This window comes from Varanus komodoensis, unplaced genomic scaffold (assembly GCF_004798865.1).
Source record: "Varanus komodoensis strain SLA01 unplaced genomic scaffold, ASM479886v1 scaffold23, whole genome shotgun sequence".
NCBI classification, from domain to species: Eukaryota; Metazoa; Chordata; class Lepidosauria; order Squamata; family Varanidae; genus Varanus; species Varanus komodoensis.
In genome coordinates this window covers 4,677,588-4,694,570 of record NW_025335627.1, presented here as the reverse complement: position 1 = coordinate 4,694,570, position 16,983 = coordinate 4,677,588, and the positions used below count along the sequence as shown (strand labels likewise).

The 16,983-nt window shown below is 39.2% G+C and overlaps 1 protein-coding gene across 1 annotated transcript in view; it reads left to right on the top strand.

Annotated features, from left to right (window-relative positions):
* The window catches only part of AOX1 (aldehyde oxidase 1), a 62,297-nt gene extending 46,860 nt beyond the window's left edge, over nucleotides 1-15,437 (top strand). The window contains exons 26-34 of the mRNA XM_044431888.1: nucleotides 1,729-1,956; nucleotides 3,745-3,840; nucleotides 4,062-4,190; nucleotides 5,241-5,315; nucleotides 5,797-5,849; nucleotides 7,179-7,293; nucleotides 9,521-9,586; nucleotides 13,290-13,478; nucleotides 15,264-15,437. Coding sequence (XP_044287823.1) covers nucleotides 1,729-1,956; nucleotides 3,745-3,840; nucleotides 4,062-4,190; nucleotides 5,241-5,315; nucleotides 5,797-5,849; nucleotides 7,179-7,293; nucleotides 9,521-9,586; nucleotides 13,290-13,478; nucleotides 15,264-15,437 — 1,125 coding nt within the window. The remainder of the gene's footprint in view (nucleotides 1-1,728; nucleotides 1,957-3,744; nucleotides 3,841-4,061; nucleotides 4,191-5,240; nucleotides 5,316-5,796; nucleotides 5,850-7,178; nucleotides 7,294-9,520; nucleotides 9,587-13,289; nucleotides 13,479-15,263) is intronic.
* The last annotated feature ends 1,546 nt before the right edge of the window (nucleotides 15,438-16,983 follow it).

Here is a 16,983-nt window from a genome sequence, read left to right as displayed (position 1 = left end):
CTTCACATGGCACATTGAGTGGGTGCACACGACAGGATAGCTCATCCTGGGTTACAACCCTCAATGGGTTGTCACGTTGTACAAAGCTGAACAGATTTTCCCATGGGCTGTAGTAGGGATTGCTGCATCCGTAATTAGTTGCTAGGCCACCTGAGCAACTAACGCCATCATGTGAATGGGGAGTCAGCTATGGAGTCACTTGGCAAGAGTGACAACCCCCCCCCCACTTGCTGTTTTTCCCAAGTGGCTCCAAGGTCACTGTCAGCATCAGCTGTTCCCACCATGCCCACGCAGCACTTGGTGGCAGCTGACTTCCTCCCCTGCCAGCCACAATTGTGAGATGTTCCAGGCTTGCTGTGACCCCTTTTCCCCTTTACTGCTGCCTCTAGCCATAGATTGTGAAATGCGGATGGACACTCATGATCCCAGTTTTGACAGCCACCAACAAGCCGCTTCAGAGTACTCAAGAAACACCTTGGAGAGGCTGTCCATGGCCATCACAACTCTTTATTATAATTTTGAACAAAAAAGTACTTTAAAAATAGTTACACTTGTGTAACTATTGTGAACTGCATGTGTGGAGCTCTGAAGGCTTAAGTGGGGAAAGGTACAGACCTTTCTGCCAATGGTCTGCCAAAGAGCTGCAGGTATTAACCCTGGTCTTTGCCCAGAAGAGGCTCCAAATCACACCCGCCCTTTGATTGCTTGTAGCAGTCACATGACCAGTCTTCAACAGAACTCAAAGGCAGGAGCAATCGTTACATGGAAAAGCTTGTTTCTTGATTCACACCCCCTTTGTAACCACATCCATATTTTGACTTGCATAGCAGTGCACATTCTGCAAAAGCCTGAATAAGGAAAAGCTGTTTTCAGAACTTTCAGAACTCTGGGTCCCTTGGAAAGGGGAGTTTTGACCCAGGAGTGAGTATTCTTGCCTGGGACCTATGGCTGTAATATTCCCAACTGAAACAAAAACTATTGCCCAGTCAGAACCCCACTTTAAAGAGACCCAGATTTTTGACAAATAGCCATCAAAGTGCACACAAGAGGCCCAGGAAGAAGTGCAAAATATGCACCAGCATATAGACTTGCCACAAAGAGGGTCCTGGCATACCCAAATATCCCATATTCATATGCAAAGCTCCCTCTGAAATGGGAGTATCTTCTGGGCAAGATCCGTGGTTTGCAGATGTTGCACCTTGGCTATAGGTGCCCCCTGAATATTGGTCAAAGCAGAGGCTTTAAATCACTCCATTCATGCAAATACAAAAGCTTGCAGTGGCACAAGTGTGGCGAATTTTTTGAAAAAACAGAAGTGAAGAACTCTCTTGAACAAATTTTCATACCCCTTTTTATTTTTTTTAAACAAAGAAGGTTTCTATCAGCCATACCCAGCCCCTACGACACTTTGGACACTTTGAAGGGGCTGTTGATGGCTGTCAAAACTGGGATCGTGAAAGCCAGCTGTCTATCCAGATTTCATAATCTGTGGGGGCAGGGAAATGTAAAAAGGAAAAAGCTGCAACAAGGATGAAACACAAGCTAATCCAGGGGGATCAGATGCAACAGAGATTACCAGTGCCCCTGTATCTGAGCAAGTGTTCATGTTCAGCAGGGTGGTGGGGAAGATGCCCTCCTGGAGATTCCAGGCTCCAAATGAAGGATTTGGGCGCTGGCGCTAGTGGCCATCCAATAACACTGTTTGCTTCCTTTACCTTTGCATTTCAGATTAGAGAGATTAACATGTATAAAAAGTTTGACAAAACACATTACAAACAGGAAGTTGACGCAAAGAACTTGCTACGATGTTGGAATGAATGCATGGAGAAGTCATGTTTTTACAGTAGGAAAAAGAATGTGGAAGAATTTAATACGCACAATTACTGGAGAAAGAAAGGGATTGCTATTATCCCACTAAAATATTCAATCGGATTTGAGCCAATGTTTCTAAATCAGGTTGGTTTGAAAAACATCATAACTGTAATCCTCTCAAATGGTTTATCCTGATATATTTAAAGTTATTGCACACAATATCAATGTCTGAAGACAATTTCATAATATTTCATCAAGAAATTACTGTTTTAAAAATTAGCAATTAAAATATTATGTGATACTTTCAAGCCACAAAATATTTTGAAACGAAAGTGCCCCATTCAAACACTAAGGACATACATCATCTGGATTTGATCTAAATTACCTGTACTTTGGAAAATACCATGTAATTTGCAGGTAAGAAAAAAATGTGTCCTATAATATCTTAAAGACTAAAAGCAGTATCCAACAGGTTCTTATGTCCCTACTGATTCAGTTCTGCACGTGGCTCATTTCTGTGGACTCTGTTGCATAAATGGGATCAACTGTTTCAGCAGACAAAATTTAGTGCATCCCAGAGGGAGCCTCAAAATGATTTTTAAAAAATGCTGGTTTTGATTGGGCCAAGATGACAAAGTTTCCTCATGCAAGCTCTACTGATCTATGGAGTTTCGTAGATGAACATTTTGTTTACTTCTGGAAGTACTAAACCTCCGTTGTACAAACATTCGACACTGCATACAGCTCCACTGGATGCGGCCCTTGCAGCTTTATCCTGGCACAGATTCCTGAGCCCATTTTTTGTAAGCCGTCCAGAGACTTTTAGTATTGAGACAACATATAAAAACTTTAAATAAATACATAACTTCCATCAGATTCATGAAATATTACCCTCAATTAAACAGTAAGGCTAAATAAAGGCTATGAAATGTTCTCAGATAGGTCCCTGGATGTTACTATATTTATGTTAAATCTCTGACCTTTGTTTTTCCTTTTGTGTAGAGAATGGCATGTTTGTTCTGCACTGACAGCTCGAGGGCATTGTTGGCAGGTGATGACAAACACACTGGAGGATGAGTCCAAAATTCAATGAACATCTAATGTGACATATGCCTTTATCTACCAATAATGTCCTTCTGACATAAATATAGCATTTATATGCTATACAGTAAAGTTGTTCTCTACTCAAAACAATAAATGAACACAAATCTGGCATAAATATTGCAAGATTCAGAAGCTTGTGAAAAAACGTTCAGGACACGGTGCTGGTAAGTTCAAAATCACTATTGTCCAACAAAATAACTTCACACAGAGAAAACTGTGAACTAGCAGCATAGAAAGGCTAGGAATATTGTGTAACTGTCACCTACTGCTTGCAATAGTTGAACTTTGCATAGAAATGTGACAGACTGCTTCTTGGATGTCACGGCTGTTTGTAAACAGTGGGGCCAGGTGATCCCCCTCCGCCGTGTGTATGCACACACATGTGTTTATGTACAGCCATACATAGATGGGAGATTAAGAAAAACATTGTAAAGCATGGATCCAACTCCATGGCCTGTGACATTTCTGTGCAGAGCACAAATATATAAATGATAAACACAGTGAATATTTACGGAGTACACATATGCATACATATACTGTGTATGAGGATATACTTCAGACACGAAAGACGTTCTTTCATGTTTGCAGTAACAAATGAACACAGCTACTCCCTGGAATGTGCGTTTTGTGTATCTCCATGTTTATTAGTCAGTCTCTCAACTGAATAAAGAATTGTTATATTGCTACACAGGTATGTTGGGATTTTGCTAAAACTAACACACACCAATGTCTTCCTTTCAGTTCACCATTCTATGAAATAAAATCATTTCATGTTTTGTATTTTTTACAATGTCAGAAATTACCCGTCTCCTAATCTAATGTTTATAGGCTGCAGCCCTTGTTCATATCTACTTGGATGGACATGTGTTGGTAGCTCATGGTGGTGTTGAATTAGGTCAAGGTATTCACACCAAAATCATACAGGTAAGAAGTAACCATATACTACACATTACATGTCAATCTAATGGACCTTGTGGATTTAATATTGCATTTTTCTGGTAGTTTATAAATTCTTTTTTCTTGTTGCTGGGCAAGATCAGGGTACCACAGGGAGGTAACTAATTGGATGTAATGAGGCTGCCTTTATAGACATATTATTCAGTCATAATCCAACTCAGCATGACTACCTGTTGTGTTTGTAACAGATTGCCAGTCGTGAATTAAGGATACCAGCATCTTATATTTTTATCTGTGAAACAAGTACAGTGACTGTGCCTAATACAAGACCTACAGCAGCCTCTATTGGTACAGACATCAATGGAATGGCAGTTAAGGTTAGGTATATTCCCATTCATTTCTTCCCTTTTGGCACCAAGTAAAACATGATATTGCCTCTTTGTATCTCTTTGGGCCAAGAATTGCATATTGCTTACATTAGATCTAATTTGGATTGGTTGGTCTTGAGGTACTAACACAGGACAAAGATTTTGAGGATTATTATTCAGGAAGGAATAAGAAAATGGAAGGCGAACTATACATGCATTTTCAAGCTTTTTGAAATTATAAAATTTGAAATACTCTGAGGGGTCTTTTGAAATTGTTTCTATAGTATTCAGAATGTTCTTTGCAAAGATACATTTCAAACCTCTTACCAAATCTGGATTAGAAAGAACTAGCTTTGCTAATTTTATTGATACTTTTCATTCTTATTTTACTAGCATTTCTTCAGAGAACAAAAAATACGTTTCTAGTAAACTTTGCTGAACAATGCAAAACACAAACCGAATGTAATTAAAGAAATAAGATATTTCAGCTAGCTATTTATGTCAACAGAATACTTGAAATTTGAGCATTCTGGCCTGCTACACCAAAATAAACTGATTTGCCTGTTTGGTTGGTATCAGGAGCCATTTTCTTGCACTTCTTTGCATGGGCAATGTGGAGCTCAAGGGTATTGCCTCATCTCTTCGCATTGTGTGTGTGTAGTGGAAATCAGAAGTTAGATGCTCAGCACTAATATATTGCATGTAAAAAAACACAGTAAAATAGATGAGTAATCATAGATTATCATCTTCTCAGTTGCTTTGTTTTTTCCCCCAGTGCATGTAGGAAATGCATATTGTTTGGCACCTTGCACAACTATCATCCTTGTCCTTGCCTCGAGTCAGCACTGCTCACGTGGCGTGCTGCTGAATCCTGGAAGCCAATGAATCCTATGAAAAAGAACTGGCAATAGCTTGTGTGGCACTGATTCCACGGGGGCCTCCGCCAGCTGTTCTTTCCCCATTCCGGTTCAGGAGAACCAGATTCTGTGTACACTTCAAAGCAAAAGGATTACTCATTTCCTTTGCAATGCTCATTTTCTTACTGTTTCTCATTCACAGGATGCATGTGAAACTCTTATGAAGCGGCTTAAGGACATCATGGACAAAAACCCTGAGGGAACATGGAAAGACTGGGTAATATTCTATGTATGAAACCACCATAGACAATCAACGTCCTATCAGAAAATATATTTAAGTGGTCCCATTATCCCTCTTGAAATCAAAATATTCACTATCAGTGATATATGTGTCCTTAATAACTTCAGAACTTCAGTATGCTATTATAACATCTGTTGGTATACAAATTTTATAATCAAACTGCATTTATCATGTCCATGTAATAACATGTATATCTTCACTGTAAGCAAAACAAAATGTTGGTTAAGTAAAAAAAGCAGTAGAGATGATTCTTTAAAAAACTGAAAAAACATTCATAGATTAGCTTAGATTTAATTTAGATTATCTTACTTTAAGCTGCATACTCATGTAAATTCCATTGAATCCATTGTTTACTATTATACTATCATGTCTAAAGAACAAAATTGAATTTGTAGTTCTACTGCAGTAGTATTAAGAAAATATCTCTTTGTTCTCCTAAGAAGGTCTTTCTTCACAGGTTAAGCAAGCTTTTCGCCAAAGCATTAGTCTTTCAGCTACTGGCTTCTTCAGGTAATTGAAACGTTTATCCTTAAAATTCCTATTAGAAAAACAGAGTTTAAGCATAAAATCTAATGATAATTGTCTTTAAAATATTTATAACACTGAACCTTCTGGAGCATCTGAGACTTGTGCAGAAAGGAGAAGGGGTAGGGGAATAATCAAAGTAGTGCCTATGTGGTATGCATTCGGAAGGTTACCTCACACTTTCTGCTACTGGCACTTTCCCTTCAATCTTTGTGCTTACATTCCTTTCATGTCACAACCCCCTATTGTAAAATACATTCTAAATGCAGAGGAAATGTATCTGCCATGCAATCTATAAAGCTGTGTTGAATATGCTTGGATTGTAATGCAGCTCAGCTGAACAAGGATGTTTAATACTCCCTGTTGTGATTACATTCAGTGAATGATATACTGCAGACAGCAACCTCAAGGGCAAATAGCAGCCTAGAATGGGGGTGGGCTTTTTGCAGAAAACTGATTTAGAGGTCCAGTTCGGAATAGAAATACATTCTGGATTGGGACCTCACACTCATTCATTCTTCAGAACAGAAGTAGTTGGTTTAAGCATGTTTTTTCATTTATTATAATGTATGGTTTGGTTTAAGTTTCTTTGATAAAATAGATTACAAAATAGGGCTCTGACCACAGTCTAGCCACAATGTTGCACCCTCAGTTTGGTGCCCCTTCACACACTGTTTGCCATCCCATTTGAGGTGGCAAGCAGCATATGAGAGGCAATCCTTGCTGTTATCTCAAAAGAATGACCACAGATAATAGCAAGGATTCCTTTTCTTTGGAGATGGAGGGTAAGGATTGGAAGAGAAATGTCTACAGGCTGGACAGAGAAGCTCCATGTCCAGAGTCCCCCATTTCTGATTCAGTGGGATATGAACACAAACAGTACGTGCATTAAATATGGAGAAAACTTATCTTCTCAACAGCTGCCTCGGGGAGCAGCCAACATGCATGTTTTATCCTTCATGCATGGAAATTATTTAAAGCGAATGTGGGCATCCTATCAGAAACCCTCACAAACTTTCCATGTGGCCCATGGAGGTGTTCGGTTCTCTTCAACTTCACCAGGTTTTATTGGGCGGAGATCGTACTGCAGCATGGACTGAAATAACCCATGTAAGATGCTCTGAGGTCTTTAGAAAAACAGTATGGCACAAGTCAAATAAACACAGTGCTGCTATAACTATTATTCTATTTTTCATTATTGGCATTATGATTATATTGTGGTTATTTAAATTGATTGCTATTTAACTTGTACATTAGCATACATTTATAATAGCAGGGATCTTAACAAGATTTGCAATCATTTTGATTCACCAGAGGTTATGATACAAACATGGATTGGGAAAAAGGGGAAGGCCGACCATTTGAATATTTTGTTTATGGAGCTGCTTGTTCAGAAGTTGAAATAGACTGTCTAACAGGAGATCATAAGGTAATTACATGAGTAAATGTTCGGACTCATATTTATTAATTCAAATATGAACAGAACTTTTATTGTGTGGCCATGATAAAATAATCTGGGACAGAGATGCAAGCTGGAATGACACTGGGGAGTGATTTGAGGAAGCTCTGAGTACAAGGCATGTCTTCTCAGAGGGGTTTACAGGATTATTACAGTGCTGATCATCACCCAAGAGCCACAAATCCAGAGAGGCAATTTTGGTTCCCATCAGTAAACAGTTATTTTGCCCCCCAAAAAACAAAGGTTGTCGTTAAGCTCCCTGTCAAGAAATGCTTCATCAATTAAGCACTTTGTGCATTAACACATATTGCAACTTTCTGTTGCAGTATGTGTTAGCCAGCAGTCTCCACTTGGCAGTGGTGGAAGACACCTTCAGTACTCATGGTGCCCTGTGTGTTCAGTGGGGAAGGCTATGACTAGATAGCTTATTTTCATACTGAAAGCTCCAGGTTCCGTCCTTGCATCTCCAGATAGAGTAGGAAAACTCATGCCTGAAACTCCAAACAACCTGTGCCAGTCAGTGTTGGCAATGGTGAGGTAAATGGAGCAATGTTCTGACTTGCTTTGAAGCACTTATTAATCTATCCCAGTGTTCTGGGGTGAGTTGGAAAGAAAATGCTTGGGTTTCAAATCATTAAAAAGTACTGACATATCATTTTAGTCTGTTTTAATAGACATACATTGATTTATTTCATACATTTATATCCTGCACTTTCCTCTCAAGGATCTCAAGGCAGCTTACACTAGCTTCCTCTCCATTTTATCCTCACAAAAGCTCTGAGAGGTACATTAGGTTTTGGGCACCAAGATTTAAGAAAAATGCAGGTAAATTAGAAAGGGTTCAGAGGAGGGCAACAAAAATGTTCCGGGGTTTGGAAACACTGCTCTATGAGGAGAGACTGAGAGAACTGGGCATGCTCAGCCTTGAGAAGAGAAGACTGAGGGGGGACATGATACCCTCTGTAAGTACCTCAAAGGCTGTCACAAAGAGGAAGGTCACAAAGATCTTTTAATAACACATTAAAAACAACAATAAAATACAAGCAAAAATACAAAACAAAAGGTACTATGGCATTGGTTATTAAAATATTTTTTAAAGGAAGGTCTTTGCCTAACACCAAAGAGAAAGTAAGTAAGGAAGTTTATGTTGGAGATGTGGATGAAACATGGGTACCTATTTCCATATGTGGTGAGATCTGAAAATATTAAGAAATTTTGGATAATGGGTTTAAAAGAGATGAATAAGATACTGAATTTAAAAATTGAAGCAGATCCTGAAACAGCATTACTGTTAATATTTTATGAAAAGGAATTGAAATAGAACATTAAAGAATTATAAAAATTTGGTAACAGCAGCAAAATTGATAATAGCAAAGAACTGGAAGGAGAAATGGGATCTTCAGTTAATTGAATGGTATAAAGAAATTTGGAATACATGTAGCAGTTAATGATAATAAAGTTGATGTGTGGGATTAGGGTGAAAAAAGGACTCACAAAGAAAAATGATTTTAATGATATATGGGTTCATTCATTGAATATGTTTTAATAAAAGGGAAGGGTACTAAACCTTCAGCTGATTCAATACAATTTTGGATGGAAGGGGGTATTCCTGAAAGAGTGGAAAGTTAGAAGCAGAAGTAAGGAAGATGAAAGAAATGATAGAAACATATAGCCATGGTCCTGGTGGAGGGTGCACTGACTGTGGTTTATTTGTTTTGTTTCGTATATATAGTTTTTTCCCTGTATTTTGTGTTTTTTAAAAATTGTATATCTATTATACTGGCATTGTTTTTTAATTATGTTATAATAAAATTTAGTATAAAAATAAAAAAACTACCTTTTGTGAACTCAAGAACTTTGGCATGTCTTGAGGCATATTTTGCTGTTGAATAGATTGTCGTTGCATGCCACCTTTTCTGTGGCATACAAACACATGTCATAGCTAAATCCCTTAAAGTAGAAAACATGATATTTTATAATAAAATCAAACTAAAAACATCTCCAACATAAAAATCCTTCTTTACCTTCATTTTCTTAGTGTTGTCTTATTAAAGGATAAGCAGATGAATGCAGATAGATTTTTCATTTCTTGGTGTTATCTGACTACTGATATAAACAAATAATCTGTGAACAGTTAACCATCACATTATAATCATTTACAAAAAGCAATTAATTTATACATTTTTAAAATAAACAGAATATCAGGACAGACATCATTATGGATGTTGGTTGCAGCATTAATCCAGCTATAGATATAGGACAGGTATGTATCAGACGTTTATAATTATTGTATGTTTTGAATACCCAGTATTGCTGATGCTTTCCCCTCTTAGAACTGCTTTAGAATTTCAGGCAAATGTTTGCTATGGCTAAATCATTGTTCCACATAAACTGTTAAAAGCAAACACAATTTCCTAAACATCTAGGTACAGATCCTAATTAGTTGTAGGTCTTTGCTGTGTGTACTCGTTTGAGGACATTCATCTGTTCACACTTACGGATAGTTCACACTTTGGATCTGTGGAAACTTACCCTGTTTGTATGTTTGTATGTGTGTGCATAAGAAACAGGACTGTATACATGCCAAGTTTATTTATTTATTTATTTATTAAAAGCTTTTCTAACATATCCACCACTTGGGACGGCTTACAATGAAAATCAATATAACTTTTGTTCTGTAATTTCATTACGTTTCAAAGTAATAAAGAGCTGAATTTTGGAAAATCAGAGTAAATTAATATTGGTTAGCAAACAGATCCATGTATAGTAAAACATGACAAATCATTTTAAATGGTTTTAAACATTAAAAATAATACAAGATATTCACTTCCACTTTCAGTCTATGATAAAATAATGTTTTAAATGGAGACAAATTGGATTTTTTTCATAATTTGTTTTGTGTTTCTCTTTTAACCTAGCCTTTTCACCATTTATGCCTTTATTAACACATCATCATATTTGCAATATTGCAAATTCAAACAATAGCTTGTTTGGAATGTTGATCTGGATTAATAATATTTTCCATACTGAAGACTCAAGGCCCTTTCAAATTACACTTTTATTATGCAGTCACCCTGCCTCATTCACAGTATTTGACGGGGTAGCTAATGATGTTGCTACATGGCAGAGTTTTCCCACTGCTTCTTCCATCCCTTTTTCTGTCCAGAAAAAGAGTAACTGAGCAAGAACGAACAGCTACACCACAGTATTTGAATGTAGGAGGTCCAGCAGGCCCCTGCCTGGAAGAACCACAGGATGGCATAAGGCCATCCTTTAGGAGGAGGGGCTCAGCAAAACAGCATTCTTTGCTTCAGCAAAATTATCTGTTACACAAACATTTTAAGTGTCTTTCAGAGATCAAGCTTTTTCCAATGTGCATGCAAACCTTCAGTTTATCATGAATTACATTCATAATTTCTTCCAAAAATCACAACTTTAATGTATAAGGATCAAAGACAGGCAGTGCAATCCAGGATAGGTAAACAGCAGTCTGGTTCCAAATAGAAGCAGAACAGGGGAAGAAGTGGGAGCTTAGCCAGTGAAGGTTTGCTTTGATGAGGCATGGCTCAGACAGAGGGGCAAGTTCTGATGCTCGGATTTCATAGGGCCTGGTGGATTACTATTGCAATTAGCTGACCTTAACAAGGTTAAGGGCAGTATCCTAAGTGAAGCTCTTAAAGTACAAAGCTCAGGGTGACACTAAATGGATTGTATGTTTTCTAGTATTAATAGCTGCTTCGAAGACAGGTAGTATGATCCAGGATAGGTACCCCAGTATTTGTTATGGCTACAGGAAAGTGGGATTAATCCTTCTCTTCCCCACCATACTCCCAAAGAGAATCCCTCCTGCCATGGAGGCTATTAGTTCCAGAAGACAAGCTCTCAAGTCACCTGTAGTCTTCCAGAGATAATAGTTGTGTGTGGGTGGAGGGAGAGGAAAAGATTGATCACACTCCTGTCCCACACAGAGCATTGATGGCATAGGGCAGTGGTGGTGAACCTATGGCATGCATGCCGCAGCGGGCACACAGAGCCCTCTGTGTTGGTAGGCGAGCCAAGTTGCCCCAGCATCTGAGCATCGGATAACAGTGCACATAGGGGCCATGCACCTGCTCGGAAAGGATTAGTGGCACCAGGCAATGATGTTACGAGCCGTGACTCATTAGCCGCAACCCATCCAAGCTTTCACATAGCCGGTCAGTGTGCTCCCAAGGGGGGGGGGGGGGGGGGGGGAGAGAGGGAGAGGGAGGGAGAGAGAGAGAGAGAGAGAGAGAGAGAGAGGATTTGCTTGGACTGGCTGTGGGTTGTTTTTTCTAAACTAAAACCTCAGTATTCAGGTTTTATTTATTTATTATTTACTTTGCGATAAATAAGGGGGTTTTGGGTTGCAGTTTGGGCACTCGATCTCTAGAAGTTTCGCCATCACTGGTATAGGATGTAAGGCAGTGGAAAACCACTGGTAAAAGCCCCATTTTGAGACTCCTGCTGGTGCTTTACATTCCTTGACACACACATCTCATCAGTAAGCTAAAGTTCTCATGAACAATACAACTTCACTTGCAGACTCTATTACATGTGATTCTTCCCCTCTAAACCAGACTTCCTTTATCATGTAAAAGAGCAAGGCGTGTATCAAGGGACCACCAGCAGCAGGAAAAAGACAGCAACATTTTAAGCTATTTATAATCTCAAAAAGCTTGGATCAGGGGCTCCTAGTCCCTGATGAAGCCACCACTATATATTCTGATGGCATATAATTCTTAAAAAAATGTTCACTGTAGCATAACCTCAGGTACCTTCCTCCCCCTGCAAACAGCCAGTGTGCCTGCCCACCCATCTCCAATTCTGTTTGGATCTATAGTAGGGCAAATCCCGCTCTCTCTGTCTTGCACCCCCATCCCCACTGTGGCCCTAAGCTGCCCAACTACTGCAGCTTCAAGATGGAGGTTTCCTAGTGCTAACACTCAAAAGCAGTGGTGCAGCCAGGGTGGAACCCTGGGGCCAAAGTTCATGGGCCCACAGTTCAGGCCCCACCAAATGGCCATCCAGAAAGCAGTAGGCAATGGGGGTACCTCACAACACATGGCTTTCTAAAGGGAAAGGAGAGGAGCCTACGAAGCCATTAAAATCAAGCTATTTTATTTTATTTATTAAATGCATTTTATATCCTGCCCAATAGCCCAAAGGTTCTAAACTGACCTAGCTTCACTACTGCTCAACATGCATCATGCAACTATTCTTTTATTTCTTAATGGATTATTTGTGGTAGGAAAAAAGCAGCAGCAGTGGGAGAGCACAGAAGGGCTACAAACAGAAAGTGGCAATCTTTGGACCCCACATAAAATTTCATGAATGAGGTAGTGTGATTGTATAAGCTTTATCTGGAAGGACCTAAAATACATGCACGTTACGTTGAGTTTTGCCCTCAGATCTTGTAATGTTGGCTAAAATTAAAGCATTCCATTTTTAAACCTTATTTTAAATTTACAAATATGATTTACCTCCACACAAAACTGTGCCATTTTTATTACAGTATCTGTATAATGTTTTATATTATCTTTATTATTATTATTATTACATTGCATTTATATCGGGCCTTTTTTGGAAACCCTGGTGGCTTACATAGCTGTATTTTATAACAACAGCAGCAGCAACTTTTTGGGGTAATTGCTCTGAGAGTCTGTGACTGGCAAGAAGTCACCCAGTGAGTTTCACGGCTGAATGAGACCTCAAACCTCAACTCCCTGGATCAGATCCCCAGTCCCTCACTCAAACCTCCACTCCACAATGGCTCTCTATAGTGTGGTTTATATATAACCATACACTCTGAAACTTCTAAACCAGATTAGTGTGTGAAATTTGCTGACAAATTACGTGGATGTTAATATAATTAAGCTTGATCTGTAGTGGCAAATTAAAATGCTCCCAGGAGATTAACTCTGATTTATGTATAATTATGTTCTCAGATTGAAGGTGCTTTTGTACAAGGTCTTGGTCTTTATACAATGGAGGTGCTCAAATACTCTCCAGAAGGAGCTCTGCTTACCTGTGGCCCAAATCAGTATAAAATCCCTGCAGTCTGTGACGTCCCAGAACAATTTTCTGTCTCTCTGCTTTCTTCATCAGAAAACAGCAGTGCAATTTATTCGTCCAAGGTAAGCATGTGAATGTATTTATTTATTTGATTTCTATCCTGCCCATTAGCCCAAGTGGCTTTCTGGACGGGTTAAATTAAAATAGTTGATAGTACTCAAGACCTACGGTCCAGCAAACACCTTTGCACATGTACAAGGCTTTTTTCTGAGTTGGTTGGTTTCCCATCCTACCCTCACAATCAAGCTACAGTCTCAAGCAGTTTTTTAGATTTGGAATGCAGCTCTGATGTGGTATTAGAGGACTGCTGTTTTGAAAAGGGAAAAGGTGGCCATTGCACGTGGAAATGTCCAGTCTATTAACAAAAAAAAAAGTTTTTCAGTATCTCTTCCAGGCATATTTTCCTGACCTGCAAGTGCATTTTAAGAAAAGGCAGCCTTTAGTACTGCTGCCCAGCTCATGCACATTAACTTGACATAGCCGTCAGTAACATTTCAGAGAGAGGATCTGAGAACAGTCTGGTTCCTGCAAATCTCTGGATTGGGTGCTATGTACCTGGATTATTTTATTCAGAACTTTTCAAACAACTATTTTGTATGTCCCTATTTGGCATGCACATGGCCCCTATGTGCGCTGTTATCCAATGCTTGGCTGCTGGGGTGATGCTGGGGTGACTTGGCTCATGTGTCAATAGAGAGGGCTTCATGTGCTTGCTTCAGCATGCATGCCATAGGTTCGTCACCACTGGCCTACACAGAAGAGCAGAGTCCCTATGTATGAATGCTCAGATGACCACTCAGGTACAGTTACAGGTAAGCAATGAAGGTTCCATTCAGTTTGGCATGACAGATGGGTCTACACCGCATCGTACACACTCTTTTAAGGGGCCGACTCTCTGTAAGGCTACAGTTTGCTTGAAACACATGGTCCAGCTCCATTGCACCTTCTCACTGAGGTATGCTAGAATTCTTTCCTCCTTTTGTGCCTGGCGGATGGGTTCTTCCTTTAATTCCCTGAAACTTGGCCATGTAACCGAAGTAGAAGCCTGACCTAGCTAGGGCTCTAACAAAGCTTTGCCACATGATCAAAGCTTTTTGGGGCAATATGAGACGAAACCCTCTCCCAGGCTAAACCAAAAGGAACCTTAATAGTAAGCAATCTATGCTCTAGTCTACATTGCTCTAACTTATCTATTTTATATTGAGCAATCCTTATTTTCTTAATCCTGTTTCATTAGGCTAAGCACCATGTACATTCAACATAAATGTCATTGTGAACTTCTGACTCCATCAGGTCCACCCTCTGGGTAGGGCCCCAAAGACTGGGCCTTTTTCTCATGCTGTGTCACAATGTAGGGAAGATGCTGAGGCAGGGCTGTGCTGTTTGCTTAGCCAATTTCTGCTGGTGGGTATGGGAGTTTGAGTGGGGGGTGTTATCACTGTATTTCATTATTTAATATTATTATATTATTGTATTAAGTAACTTTGATTTTGTATTGCTGTTATTAATACTGTATATTAACTTGTGCTTGCTATTATATTATTGTATTTATATTGATTTTGTATTTTTCCACTGTAAAGTTTTGATTATATTATTGGGTTTTTTTGTTTCTTGTCTTGCTGTAAGCCACCCAGGACTATGGGGCAGCCCTGTGAACTATGGGGCAGCATAGAAATATAATCAATCAATCAATTGATTGAGCAGTACGATACACAATGGTGGCAGCAGGGCCAGATCCACCAGTTATGCCCTTGTATGCCCTAGTCTTGGACTTCTTATACATTTTTTGCACTGCTCTCATTTTGATTTTTGTATTTTTTTTATATGCATGTTATTGTAACTGACAGGCAATTGGTGAGCCAGCTGTCTTCTTGGGATGTTCTGTCTTTTTTGCGATAAAGGATGCTATTGTTGCAGCACGTAAGGAAAGAGGATTCACTGGAATATTTACGCTGAATAGCCCAGCAACTCCTGAGCATATTCGAATGGCGTGTGTTGATCAATTCATTAAGATGGTATGAGGATTCTTTTAAAGGCTTAGAAATTCTATATATGCAAAAACCAAATCCTTTTACTTTCTGCACCATCAAATAAGTTGGTAGGATGAGGCACAAACAACAGCTTTACCAATGTGTAATAAATCAAGATGCTGTACCATTATTGAAAGGCTGTTATCCTGTGCAGACAAATGTCTGCTGGAAATGTTAAAGATTGATGCATAAGGATTTGTTCTCTGACTTTTCTAACATTTCTGAGTTTTTAAAGGTAAACTCTGGGTTTATATTTGAAATTGACAATTAGCTTTATATCTTACAAATATTTGTTTTCTCTAAGACTTTGGTATGAGCTGTCCTTTAAAAAAACAGTCTTGTGCCCTTTTATTCCATTTTTACAAGTATGGCAACAAATGTTCCATTTTCTGCCACTACTTATACAAAACCCAGATCCACCCAGCTCTATGTTTTACTACTTTATATTATGTGTTTGCACTTAGTGTAAATTGCCTATTACAATTCAGTTATTATGGAAAGGGAAGATAGAAAAAGGGAGAGAAAGAAAAAAACAGGAAAGGGAATAAATAAAAAAAAATAGAGGGATAGAGATAAGAAATGGAACAAAAAATGTAGTCATTCATTGCTTGTGTATGTGATATGTTCCCTGGGTGCTTCAGAGAAGACTAACGCTATGTCATCACCCTGCCTGTCGTCTAATTTTATAGGGAGCTCAGACCATGTCATCCACAAATTAAGCCCTCCTGTATTTTCTCGCCACACTGAAAGTAGATCCATTGAAACCAGTGGTACCTGAGCCAGTCATGACTAATCCACGTCCCAATGATTCCAATGGGTCCCCTCAAAACAATTAGCTTACCCTTCTATATTGCATATTGCATTCTATATGCAAATACATGCAACTATAATCCAACAAATTTTGTGCCGGTGAGCTTTAAAAGCCACTTCAGGAAAATGCAATTGTTACTGAGGAAGCAATAAGAGTGCCGCTTAGCCCTTCATCCATCCACTGTTTCTCCACCTCTAATTGCTTCATCCCCAAAACTTTTACCCCTACAGAGATTTCATGTTAGCTTATTAGTCAAACTCCAGGTTCGTAAGCTATCATTAAACCAGAATTCCCCATTTGAAACACAATGGAGCTCTCTGGTTTAAACAGAGGAGGATCTCCACATGGAAGCCAGTATGGGAGGGGAGGGGGGGAGGGGAGAGAAAGGTATGCACAGGCTTAGTGCTCATTCCCTGCTTCTTAAACTTTCATTTACACAGCAGGTAAGTATGTCTGAACCAAGTTTATAAGAATAACTCTGAAAATATGTTAATACATAATTTTATTCACTGTTCTAGATTTCAGAGAATAAGCCCAAGTCTTACAGTCTCTGTGCTATACTGAGTTAACAGCACTGCTACGCATGAGCTTGCCTGGCCCCCATCCCTTCAGAAGGGGCCCTCTGAAAACAGGCACACCTCCTCTCTGCATGCCGATCCTCTCACTGGGCTGCCCTCCTCTGCTGACAGTGCACCATAGGGTCAGGATCCATGTATGCTTCATCTG